The 14,481-nt window shown below is 37.6% G+C and overlaps 1 protein-coding gene across 2 annotated transcripts in view; it reads right to left on the bottom strand.

The window, feature by feature from the left end:
• LOC138701910 (trypsin-1-like) overlaps positions 1–14,481 on the bottom strand; it is an 87,543-nt gene that overhangs the window by 31,741 nt on the left and 41,321 nt on the right. For both annotated transcript variants that reach the window (XM_069829275.1, XM_069829283.1), the window contains 2 exons: positions 9,273–9,386; positions 2,579–2,710 (listed from right to left, as the gene is read on the bottom strand). In XM_069829275.1, coding sequence (XP_069685376.1) covers positions 2,579–2,710; positions 9,273–9,386 — 246 coding nt within the window. The remainder of the gene's footprint in view (positions 1–2,578; positions 2,711–9,272; positions 9,387–14,481) is intronic.

The raw sequence follows: 14,481 nt of genomic DNA, 5'->3' as shown, positions 1-14,481 counted from the left end.
TCGTGTTTTGGGAGTGACACGAGTGAATCGCGAGTGACTGGAGAGTGAACCGAGAATGACTCGGAGTTAATGGAAAGTGACTCGGAATGAATGGGAAGTGACCCGGGAGTGGCTTGGGAATGAATTGGGAGTGACTCGGAATGATTTGGGAGTGAGTCAGGAGTGGATCGGAATCGAATCTGGAGAAGTCATAGAAGTAATAAGTAAAGAAATCGCACTTTCACAAACAAATTATCAATCATTATCGATTATTATGTGTCAGGTATCTTTGAACGTCAGTGTACTATTTACTACTGCATTTTATTGTATACTCGTATGTATTGTCTTGTGTTAGACTGTACTGTATTGCAATTTCATGAGTTTCACTGTACTATGTTGAGTTATATTGTACTGCAATATATAGTACTTTGTTACAGAGTTTATTATTCTGAAATGTTACGTTACACTGTAGTGTACTGCATTGCGCTCAGTTGCATTACAATGTAGCGTTTTGTGTTGCACTCTATTGTAATGTCTTGTATTGTATTATATTGTACTGTGTTACCACTGTATAGTAATGTCTCGTATTATATTGTGGCACATTTGATTTATTGTATTCTTTTGTGTTGTGTGACATCGTTTAGTGTTATATGTTATTGTATTTTAGTGTGTTATGTTATATTGAATGCTATTATTTTCTATTGTATTGTTTCTTGCATTACATTGCAGTATATTATGATGTGTTACATTGTGTTGTATAGGATATTTTTGTGTTGTTTTTAATTGTATTAATTGTATTGTATTGTATTGTGCTGTTACACTTCATAGTATTGTGTAGTGTTTTTGTGTATGACATTGTGTTGTACTTGTGTTATGTTACTCAGTGTTGTATTTTTTGTTACTTTGTATTCTATTACAGTGTGTTATGTCACATTGTATTGTAGTTTTTATATTACATTGTATTGTATTACGCTGTGTTACGTTCTTTTTCATTGTATAGTGTTACACTGTAATGTATTGCATTCTGTTGTATTGTTTTGTATTGCATTGTACTGAGTTTCGGTGTATTACTTTGTATTGTGTTGTTACATGATATTGTATTGTATTCGTTTGTGCTACATGATATTGTGTTGCATTATGATGAGTTACACTGTACTGCACTCTGTAGTGACGCTGTTCATTGTATTTTATTGTACTATGATGTATTACATTGCATTGTATTATCGTACGTTGTGTCTGTTTGTACTATATTTTATTGCATTGCATTTTATTCTATTTTGTTGTGTTGCATTTTGTTTTACTGTGCTGTGTTATATTGCATTGTGTTCGTGTTGCGTTCTGTTACTTTGTATTGTATTTTATTTCATTTTGTTGTGTTACATAGTCATGCATTTCTATTGTGCTGTGTTGCATTGTATTTTATTATGTTATGTTACATTGTACTTTTCTGTGTTGAAGTGCATTGTATGTGAATGCGTTTCATTGTGTTACTATTTGTTTAAATTGTGATGTATTATGTCAGGTTTAATGTATGTTATTTTATTATTTACATTGTATTATGTTGTGTCGCTTTACATTTAATATATTTTGTCTTACATTCTATTTTACTGTGTTGTATTACATTGTGTAATATATGTTATGTTACAATGTACTGCTTGGTATTTTGATGTGTTACATTGTAGAGCAGTTTGTTGCGATACATCGCATTGTATTATATTACTTTACATTGTATTGTACTGCAGTGTATTAAATTGTGTTATGTTAGATTTCATTGTACGGTGTTGGTTTTACTGTCTTGTATTGTGTTGTATTTCATTATATTTTATTTTATTATGCTATTATATTCTATTGCGTTGTTTTGTGATTTTTAAATCGTATAATACTGTATTGTGTTGTTATGTATCACTTTAATGTATTGTAATACATTGCCTTATATTTTATTGTGTTCTTATATTTTGGTATTTTGATATGTTACATTGTGTTTCACTGTGCTATGTTACATTTATTCTAGTGTATAGTGTGACATATCTTGCTCAGGATAGGGACCAATGGCGGGCTTATGTGAGGGTGGCAAGGAATCTCTGGGTTCCTAAAAAGCCAGTAAGTAAGTGTGACATATTATTGTATGGCATTGCTTTGTTACATTGTATTGGATTGTATTGTTTAGTGTTCGTAAGTCTGTATTTTGTTGTATTTTTTAAATCTTACTGCATTGTTTTATTTGGTATTTTATTGTGTTATATTTAGTTGTATTTTATTATATTCTAATGTGTTACATGTTATTGTATTTCATTGTGTTCTGTTGTCGCACATTGTATCTTATGTGCTGTGTTATATATTGTTTTGTATTGTGGGCTACTATCTTGAATTGTGTTGTTTAACATTGTATTATATTGTGTTATATTGCATTATGTTCTGTTACATTGTATTACATTGCAATGATCTACATATTGTGTTGTATTATGTAAAATGGCATTGTGTTTTAATATGTTGTGTCTTGTGTATATTGCTGTGTTATAGTATATATATATATATATATATATATAAATTAATGGTTAATTACTTATGTTTAAAATCCGAGAACACATCCTACACTAACCTGACAGGCATCTTTCCCGCCCTGTGGGTCTCCTGCACATAAATTGCGCGTTGTGAAGTCGTTGATTTTGTTGTGGCATTCACTTCTACCCAGGATGGAGACAGTTGTCCTTCTCAACTCCAACGGCATATTCTGCAATGAAAAAAATAGCTTAGCAGTTATGTAATAGGTCTAATAGAATATTTATGATAGAGTAGAATGAAACAGAACTATACTGAGTACTGCTTGAGTATGTGACGGTTTTCGTGCAACTGAAAGACATACATCAGAGTTATGTATTGGTCGTTGAGACATGGTGTGTATTCAGTGCGGATATGTTTTAGTATAACTTTAAAATTCTGTCATTTTAAAATGGGTGAAGAACTTTAATGAAAAGGAGATGTATTGAATAGGTTTGTTGGTTTAAGGCGTTCTGTGCGCACACCCGAAAAAAAAGCTATGCAATAGTGTGTGCTAAGTGCAGAGGAGTCCAACATGGGCAACAGACGACATGCAAGTGCATTATAATATCCACCATATTGCAATGAAAAATTTTAGACGAGGTTCTGTATTTCCAACGCTATAAGATTCAAGTGACTAATAAATTGTTTAAGGTACAAGATAAAGTGTCTCGTGTTAATTTCTTCGTGTAGTTTTTTAAGGTCCACCACTGTGGAGTAACGGTTAGCAAAGCCTAAACGTAAAACGTGCGGGCCTGGGTTTAAATCCTGGTTGAGACAAGTTCCCTCGTTGAGGTATTTTCTGGGGTTTTCCCTGAACCAATTAAGAGCAAATGCGCGTAGCTTTAGGCGTTGGACCCTGGACTCATTTCACTGGCATTATCACCTTCATCTCATTCAGACGCTAGATAATAATAGTAGTTAATAAAGCATCGTAAAATAACTGATTAAAAAAGATTCTCGAAGTTTTGAGGAATGACGCAGTGACACTGCGTATGTTAATTTCATTTCTCGGGATTTTTTTACAAACAAAACTTTCTGCATTAGAATGACGCAAATACAATGCAGTTCTACGAAAACTCTTTTCATAGCGTGACTGTGTGGTGCGGTGTCTCTGCATTTGGTGTAATCAGTCCTTCTTCTAGGAGGACAACTACACTTTCACTGTAGATGCTACTCGCTATTGCACCATGCACTTTTCTTCATCCAGAACTCCTCAAGTAAAAAATATATGGTAATCGATCCCGCTGTGTCTAGGGACGGAATAAATTGATGTCGCCATGTTGAAACGCGTTATGAGGAACTATAATGCATTACTGTAAAATTGCATTAATATTGTAATAGAAACCAACTTACTAATATGATTATTAATAAAATAAGTAAATATGTCTCATTAAATTGCAGTAAAACCACTTCCTATTCTATTTCTAACATTCCCTCATGACGCAATGTCAGTTCCTCAAGTTCTACTCTTTATAAAAACAGAATATAGGGTCGTATTGGGAGATCTTGACATTTGGGAGATCTCGACACTTTTAAGAACACTAGCGATTGTGAACACTGTTTCTAGTGAAAAAGTTAAGCGTGTACACGGGTACGGACGAAGGCTAGCCACATGCACGAGTACGCACGAAGGTTAAGCGTGAACACGGATACGCACGAAGGATAGGAACATACACGAGTACGCACGTAGGTTAAGAGCGTACTCGGGTATGCACGAAGGTTAAGCGCGTACACGGGTATGCACGAAGATTAGGCACATACACGAGTACGCACGAAGGTTAGGCACATACACGAGTACGCACGAAGGTTAGGCACATACACGAGTACGCACGAAGGTCAAGCGCGTACTCGGGTACGCACGAAGATTAGGCACATACACGAGTACGCACGAAGGTTAAGCGCATACACGAGTACGCACAAAGGATAAGCGCATGCACGAGTACGCACAAAGGATAAGCGCGTACACGGGTACGCACGAAGTTTAGACACATACAATTGTACGCACAAAGGTTAGGTGCGTGCACGGGTACGCACGAGGGTTAGGTACGTACATTGTACGTACGAAGGTTAAGCATATACACGAGTTCACATCAAGATTATGCGCGTACACGTTTACGGCAAACGTTAAGCGTGTACACGGGTACGGACAAAGTTTAGGCACATGCACGGGTACGCACGAAGGTTAAACGCGTACAGGGGTACGCTCGAAGGTTAAACGCGTACACGAGTACGCACGATGTTTAGACGCGTACACGGGTACGCACGAAAGATAAGCGCGTACACGGATAAGCAAGAAATTTAGAAGTGTACACGGATACGCACGAAAGTAAAGCGCGTAAACGGGTACGCACGAAGATTAGGCGCGTTCACGACACGTACGAAAGTTAGACACATACACGAGTACGTTCGAAGGTTAAGCGCGTACACGGGTACCCACGAAGTTTAAGAGCGTACATGGCTAACCACGAAATGTAGGCGTGTACACGGGTACACACGATGGTTAAACGCGTACACGGGTACGCACAATGTTTAGACGCGTACACGGGTAGTACGCACGAAGGTTAAGCGCGTAAACGGGTACGCACGAAGATTAGGCGCGTTGACGACACGTACGAAAGTTAGGCACATTCATGAGTAAGCTTGAAGGTTAAGCGTGTAGACGGGTACCCACGAAGTTTAAGGGCGTACATAGCTAACCACGAAATATATGCGCGTGCACGAGTACTCACGAAGGTTAAGCGCGTACAGTGATACGCAGAATGGTTCGGCGCGTTTACGGGTACGTACGAAGGTTAGGCACATACAATAGTACGCACGAATATTATGCGCCTAAACGGGCACGCACGAAGGTTAAGCGCGTACACGGATACGCACGAAGATTAAGGGCATATACAGGTAATCACGAAGGCTAGGCACATACACAAATACGGACAAAGGTTAAGCGCGTATACGGATCAGCACGAAGGTTAAGCGCGTACACGGACACGCAAACGATTAGGCGCGTACGTGGGTACGTACGAATATTAAGCGCGTACACGGGTACGTACGAAATTTAGGCGCGTACAGGGGTACGCACGAAGGTTAAGCGCGTACACGCGTACAAACGACGGTTCGACGCAGGTACGGACGAAGGTTAAGCGCGTACACGTGTACGAACGATGGTTAGGAACATACACGAGAGCGCACAAATGTTAAGCACCTACATGTGTACGCAAGAAATTTAGGCACATAGACAAGCACGCACGAAGGTTATGTCCGTACACGGTACGCAGGAAGGTTACGTGTGTTCACGGCACATACCCGAGTTCACACGAAAATTAAGCGCGTACACGTGTACTCACGAAGATTAAGCGTATGGGTATGGACGAATGTTAAACACATACACGAGCACGATGTAAAGTTAGTCGCGTACACGGTTACGCTTGAAGGTTAGACATAAACACGAGTACGCAAGAGGGTTAATCGCGTACTGGTACGCACGAATTTTAAGGGGGTATACGAGTACCCACGAAGTTTAAGCATATACACGAGTACGCACGAAGGTTAAGCACTTACACGAGTACGCACGAAGGTTCAGAGTGTATATGGGTACGCACGAAGTTTAGACGCGTACGCGGATACACACGAAGTTTAAGCGGATACACGAATACGCACAAAGGTTAGGCACATACACGAGTACACACGAAGGGTAGGCAGATACACGAGTACGCACGAAGGTTAAGCACTTACACGAGTACGCACGAAGGTTCAGAGCGTATATGGGTACGCACTAAGTTTAGACGCGTACGCGGATACACACGAAGTTTAAGCGGGTACACGAATACGCACAAAGGTTAGGCACATACACGGGTACACACGAAGGGTAGGCAGATATCCGAGTACGCACGAAGGTTAATCGTGTACACGGGTGCGACCGCAGTTTAGGCACATACACGAGTACGCACTAGGTTAATCATGTATACGGGTACGAACGAAGTTTAGGCACATACACGAGTACGCACGAAGGTTAAGTGCGTACACTTGGTCAAAATGAAAGTGGCTGGTCTCTTGAGCAGTGAAAATTTTTAAATCCCTTCGGGTGAGCGTGCAGTTCACTACCGTAAACCTCCGTGCGCCGCTTTAGTTAACTCCATAACACAAGGTGCTGATTTGGTCTACCTCCATAGCATGCTTCGAATCTCTGTAGTGAATTTGGTTTGTCCTTTCTTTTATTTTTTTACAACTCCTTGTAGTGTAATATAGTCAAATAATTTTGCTTATGTTAATTCATATTACTTACAGATAATTACAAAATTGGTGAAAATTTGTGGTTATAATTCCAGGAAATCAGAATATATTTTGTCATCAGAAATATGATTTTTCTTCTTGTTTAGAATTACAACGTTAAGGCCCTGATGATCACGGATTTAGATTAGTATAATAATCATATTGCCAATTATTTAACCGTCAACATATTTGCTGAATGTTACATAGGCAACAGAGTGCAAAGCAGCAGGGATTAATAAAATAATTAACACAGCATTTTAATATGAAGGCGCCTAATTGTAGTCTTTAGTGTTACTTCCATCTAGTGTCAAAAGTTTCTATTAACACGAAAAAGATAATAAAGCGAAAAGTATTCTAAGTATTAAAAAAATGACAAAAACCTGTTATATTTTAACTGATGCATTTAAAAAGCAACAAAAAAAAAGTTTAGTAACTTCACAAAGATTTGAATTTGCAAGCTCACGAACTCTTAGCTATCGCTCTACAAATTACACCAAGAGTTATAGGTACCGCAGTCAGAATGGCATTGTAACGAGCAATGATCATACTCCACTTGAGAACTTGTTATACAGTATATAGTGTTTGTGTTATAATATTCACTGTTTAAACACTCTGAATGATCTGTCTGTTTTAAATCTCGTATATGAATTATTTTCTCGGAAGATTTTAGTGATTAATGGTTGTGTTCCCCATTATAACTACTAGAACAATATACGCAAATATTTTGAACGAAGCCTGGCTGTCCCGAGCACTCACAGAAATACCCGATTCGAACTTAGTCTCTCAGACGCCGGCCACTTTCATTTTGACCAAGTGTACTTAATATGATTTGATCCGACACATCATGGGAGTTGTACATAATACGATTTGATCCAACACATAATTTTCATCATAGAAACAAGGCGGGAAAGAACACGAATTGCTCCAATATGAGATCATGGTCTTAAAGAATACCGTCTCAGCTATGCGAAATCGCTTCGAACTAAATTTCGACCAAGGTTGTATTTAATACGATTTGAAACGACACTCCACAATTCTTATTTTGACCTATTTTGACTTATTTCTAAGTTTAAAATGCTTTGTTTCTTTAGGATTTTTACCTCGATCTCTCTACTAATGTATATAGGTATAGTAAGATTAAATATTTTTTATTAAGACCTTCCTTGTGAACTCTTTTGATTTCCAACGTAGACTTTAGACCTTTAATCTTGAATGCAACGTTGTGTTTGTTTTTTTAATACAATTATGCTTCGCACATACTCTATTGTAATTCCATGATATAAGATTTATATATCACCGTCAAAAGTTCACAGGATATTACTCCTATAATGAAAACGGACGAGTACCCTCATTTTCGGTCGGATTATTTAACCGCAACTGAATTTCATACACAAAATTTAAACTGCATCCATTAGCGGTTTCGATAAACCTGCTGGTATTATGAGTATTAATGAAAGCTAACTACAGTACAGTAAACTCTTGAACTCGGTTATAATGAACATTTGGCTATAGTGAACCTAAATCGTTGGTCCCGACCCGCATACATTAAAAAGTACAGTAATATTTCCGTTTATAGTGAACCCTTGCATTGGCTATAGTAAAGTATCCTGACAAATTCTTATTTGAAGTCAGACCTTCTTGTATAGAATCGAAAGAATGTATTGAGAAGAACATTCTAAGTTCCTTACACCTTTAGTCAAAATGTAAAGGTAGGATTAGTGATTCCTAGACAATGAGCTGTACTGTAAATCCAGGCAATCCGTGACTACCTTGCCTCACTCCACCGTCGAAGGGTTGCCATCCTGTTCCCAGACACTCTACTCTACTGTTGTTTCTAATCCTCCTCCGTCAAAGGGTTGCCTTTTGTTCTCAGAAACATTTCCATTATGACAGGTAACATCAAAACAACAGAAAATGAAATTGCCTTCTTTTATTAAAAGGGGACGGCCATTATGTACAGAGCATAAATAAAGGTAAAATTCCGATGGTTTTAAAACTCCATCGACCCCCACCCAGTTTCCATTAAGTGACCCGGGAAATTCCAAGGCTGAGTCACACCATAACAGCCTTCATCATTTCTACCTGATCAGTCTCTTTCCAGTGTTCCAACGGTGAACGTACTGTATAAAAATGTCGAAGTGAAGTGTTTTCTTTGGAAGGTAAGGCAAATATTATAAGTGACATTGAATGTGGTCTTTCGCAAGCAGACGTGGTTCGACAGCATAGTTTAAATAAATCAACTGTGAGTAACAGTATACAGCATAATCCATTCCACAAAAATGAAATATTTTATTTTCTTCTCACGATTTCATTCATTTCTGTCATTTAAGGTTAGGGAAGAGACACTTCGGATTTAGTGAACTTCGAATATAATGAACGAAACATAACATTGTCTTTGTCATGTAGGCCTGTGTCATACTCACTATAACAATATTGTAAATAATACAGCTACAGTATTTGATGTCAATCTTGAGATATGTACATACCAATTTTCCATACTGCCTGACACCCCATCCAGTAATATTTCCTCTGGCTCCAGTGCGCAAGACCAGGTCTTTGGGCGGCAATTTGACAGCGCTCACATTAAACGGAGGAGTCACCTGAAAATCAATGACACAATCTCATATATACATATAAATATATACTTACGGCTTTTAAGGAACCAGAGGTTCATTGCCGCCATCAGTCCCTATCCTAAGCAAGATTAATCCAGGCTCTACCATCATATCCCACCACCCTCAAATCAATTTTAATATCATTCTCCCATCTACGTCTCGGCCTCCCGAAAGTCTTTTTCCCTCCGGTCTCCCAACTAACACTCTATATGCATTTCTGGATTTACCCATACGTGCTACATGTCCTGCCCATCACAAACTTCTGGATTTAATGTTCCTAATTATATCAGGTGAAGAATACAATATATATCAGCAATTCACGGGTTAAGCCATTTGTTCCGGTCTCATAATTTTCAGTGAAGGTGTGTCCATCGCTCTCTTACCTATTGGTTTATGTTCTAATATGTTTGATATGCGATATTCAGTCATTCGTTCAATATGTTCCTTCCATTTGTCTCTATAAAACTTTATTTTATCTGTTACTGTAAAAATATTTAATTCATTCCTAATATCTTCATTTAGTTTTTTGCCCAAAGACTGTATCCTGCACAAAAGGGCCTCTTGATCTCACAGTGCTTCTTAAAAAATTTCTTTAAGCTACTTCTATAATTTTTTCTTCTTTTTTGGATATAGTCCAAAATTCACAGCCATATAGTTATAGTCCAAAATTCACACGCGGCGCAGCACGATGCTGCATTTCGCTTTACAATGCCTCGCGACAGCTTAAAACTGTCTGCTCACAACAACTGATTTGCTGGCTGTATGGGTTTGGAAAACTGGCCTAGGCTAGAAAATGGCGTCAATAATAGAGGACTGTCTATATGAAAAATTCTATTGTATATGGTTATTACTTCCTAAGGACGCTTAGTACGTCTAAAAATCTATATGATTGAAAGAGTCTTAAAATTAAATATTACTGAAGTACTGCACAAACGTCATTTTTTATGTTTATAACCACTTCACGACTTACAATAAAGAAAAATGATATATTAAATCAATAATGAGTGATAGTATAGAGCAGAGAATTAGGCTTACTACAAATTATTGTTGTTATTATTGTTGTTGTTATTATTATTATTATTATTATTATTATTATTATTATTATTATTATTTATTATTCACGTGGTGCTTTCATCTCATTTGCAATTTCTTACATACCGATATTTTTTAGAAACCACATTATTGTCGTGATACTGTTTCAATGAATGTACAGAACATATATTTTTTTTATTTTAGTACATTATTTTACGACGCTTTATCAACAGCTTAGATTATTTAGCGTCTGAATGAGATGAAGGTGATAATGCCAGTGAAATGAGTCCGGGGTCCAGCACCGAAAGTTACCCAGCATTTGCTCATATTGGGTTGACGGAAAACCTCGGAAGAAGCCTCAACCAAGTAACTTGCCCCGACCGGGAATCGAACCCGGGCCACCTGGTTTTGCAGCCAGACGCACTAACCGTTATTCCACATTATTTCCTGTACTAAAACAACTAATTTATCCGCATCGAACTCTATTATGAATAATGTGCACTACACAATAATAGCATTCATAGATAGTGAAAGCGTGCAATCATAGCCACTACTAACGCATGCGCAGTACACTGCAGTTATTATCAGACAGTCTCCTCACGACGAACTTCAAGCAGTCATTCGATGTTGTCTCTCCGCCTCGTCTGATTCTGTGTGCATCACATCATAAGAAATCAATGGTAAACAAGTACCAACAGACAAAATGTCGCGTCATGCCTGCGTCTGATTCTGTGTGCACCCGGCCTTATAGATAGTGTTTTTTTTTTCAATAACCTCTTTATAGTATCACATATACATTGAGGTCACAAAATGGGCATACCCCTCATTTATTACGACACTACGATGGGTATGGTTGATTGATTGATTGATATGGACATGTACCTAATAGTTTAACGATCCAAGATATTGATATGAAGACCTTCATTTTCATAGCACAGTTGAATTCTGTGCCATGTCCTGGCAGATGTTTTGCGGAGATAATCAAGGGTCACTTCGTTGAAGCTGTTTATAATTGTGCCATTGTGTTATAGTGGTGATTTCGCACTTTGTCCTTGATGACTCCCAGAGAGCATTATCAGGTGTTGTGAGGTCCGGACTTCATGGAGACCAGGCAAAAGAAGCTTGATCATCTGCAGATCCTCTTCCAATCCACCAGTTGGGAAAGGTCGTATTCAGATATCGGTGCACTTGCAATGCAAAGTGTGCTGACGCTCCATCCTGTTGCAGGACCACAGTGTCTTCGATACCAGCCTATTGCAATTGTGGCACCAACCATTCACTACGCATGTCCTGGTAGGCTGGCCCATTAATGGAACCTTGGAAGAAGAAAGGGTCGAAAATGTGTGGTGCACTTAGTCCAACCCACGCCATGACATGGGGTGGGTTTCTCTCCAATTCTTCATCAAAGAATGGATCTTATTTAATCCAAAAGATGATGTTTCGTGAATGCATGCTCTGGTAGATAGCACATCTTTCATGAAGCCAAATCGCTGTCACTAATCTTTGTTCAATGGTAAACAGACTCTGGTCAGCCATGTTTGTTTATAACTGCACTGTTACCATGGTAGCATGGAACCGAAGCAAACATCAGGGTACCAACATTCACATTCACAAAGAAAGTGAAATAAGACTACATGGGGATATGCCCACTTTGTGACATCACTGTGTAACTAAATTTGTTAATTTTAGTAAAGATGTCTTCATTTTTAAAATAATAAATATTACAACCAAGATAGATAAAACAATTGACCTGTTGAATAGTCTGTATCACGCAGTACTTCTTAAAAATTTCATTTAAGCTACTTCTACTTTTTTTCTTTTGTTACAGTCCAAAATTCACAGCCATATAATGGTACATGAACAACCATCACCTTGTGAAATTTTTATTTATTGTCCCTTTTATGCCCGTGTGCACCATTCTCGATTAAAATTTGACCAGGTTAAGTCGGCACTTGACCATCTTCAACGCCAATTTGCGGCGTATCAATCTCGATCAAAGTTAAACAAGCGAGTTGATGATGATCAAATTTGATCAGGGGTGTGGGACCGATTATCTTGAATTGAACATGGTCAAGTCGAGAAAACCAAAATGGCGGCACGATTTGACGTGCTTCATGGAATTGAAGATGAAATGATGTATCTTGAAAACGCAAATCACTGCGGAAATAATAGAATTGGTGTTATTGTAGAAAGAGTAAGTTTGTAGATGAATAATAAAAATGTTATTTCTCAAAATAGACTATGTTTTATATATGTTTCTGCTTTGGAAGATCGGGACTTTACTTGAGGACAAAATATTATTTAGGCCTAATTGTCCAATATTGTTAAAATAATAATAAAGTAGTTATTCTATGCCGGTAATAATATACTTACTTACTTACAAATGGCTTTTAAGGAACCCGAAGGTTCATTGCCGCCCTCACATAAGCCCGCCATCGGTCCCTATCCTGTGCAAGATTAATCCAGTCTCTATCATCATATCCCACCTCCCTCAAATCCGGTAATAATATAGCAAAACTAAATGACCATTTTGTAGAATGCGAGATTATCACTTATTAGCTATAGATTTGCCGTTTGAAACTATTAGGACCTACATGACGTTGGACAATTAGGCTATTTACGCTTGAATTAAGAGAAATTATACGGATACCTTCCTTTCCCTCTTACTCCAAAATTCCAACCTTGTGAACACAAAATAAATGGAAAAATTTCAGATACATTCCTTTTCTTCTTACTCCAAAATTCCAACCTTGTGCACACAAAATAAATTGACACTAAAAACTTCCTTTTCATATGCATGATGATGCGTATTCGACATACACAGACGAATTGCCTTTTTTTTTTTTTTTTTTTTTTTTTTTTTTTTTTTTTTTTTTTTTAAATAATTGTCAGTGAGGTAGGTATCCGTATACTGAAATTTTCCCAAATAAATTACTGGTACTGAAATGTGTCTTTTCGTAAGCAAGATGATGAACATTTGACAAACACATACAAATCTGCTCTTTTTAGTAGCCTATTTCAAAATAATTGTCAGTGAGGTATCCGTATACTGAAATTTTCCCAAATAAATTATTGGCACTGAAATGTGTCTTTTCGTAAGCAAGATGAGCATTCGACAAACACAAATCTGCTCTTTTTAGTAGCCTACTTCAAGATAATTGTCAGTGAGGTATCCGTATACTGAAATTTTCCCAATTACTATCAATAATATGAAATAACCACTGTGTAAATTACGTTACAAATTATGTGGAATTATGTAAACACGTATAACTCATGTGAATTGTGACGTTAAATCCAACCAGGTAGCCTGCTTTTCTCTTAGAGAACTTCCGTCAGTATTTTCATTCTGTAATATGGATGCATAATTGCTGACGAGTTCTAAAGGAATTCCCACTTCGAACTTTGAGAAGTATGGTGCTCTTTTCTTTTTTTCTTCCATGATTATTGAAACTTGTTATTTGAAAGCACTCTGACAAACAAAAACGAAGCGATAATTGACAGAGTGCGTTCGTTCACTGTTTTATACGTGGTAACCTATCGCTCAGATGATTCTTCTCAAGCGAGCATACCGTCAGCTGACGGTACTGAGTTGATCAAGGGAAAATGTCGGTGCACCGCATCTGTAACTTGATCATTGTCAAGAATTAACCATGTTTCCGTATTTGCTGATAAACGGGCTAGATGATCGAGAATGGTGCACACGGCCATTACTGTTTTAATGACCTCTTTATAGCACCAATACCACATCTATATATATAATTTGAACTGGTAATGGAAATTACGGGAAAATGGCTGAACGGATTTTAATAAATGGCCCCTCATTTTGAAGCTTGCAACATAAAGTTTTTCGGAAAAGTGGTAGTTTTCAGTGAAATGTCAATTTTCCTACATAATTTTCCTATTTTCCAAAATCCATCTGTTGTCAGTTTTGAAAAATAATTTTATTCAATAACGGCCGACTTGACTGAATTTCAGAACAAAACACACACTACAATAAACAATAGGCTATTACACGAAGGCCATGACCTGCAGATTGCCGACATATTTA

Source organism: Periplaneta americana, chromosome 1 (genome assembly GCF_040183065.1).
Source record: "Periplaneta americana isolate PAMFEO1 chromosome 1, P.americana_PAMFEO1_priV1, whole genome shotgun sequence".
NCBI lineage: Eukaryota > Metazoa > Arthropoda > Insecta > Blattodea > Blattidae > Periplaneta > Periplaneta americana.
The sequence above is the reverse complement of the archived record's forward strand: the minus strand, read 5'-3'. Positions and strand labels throughout refer to the sequence as shown.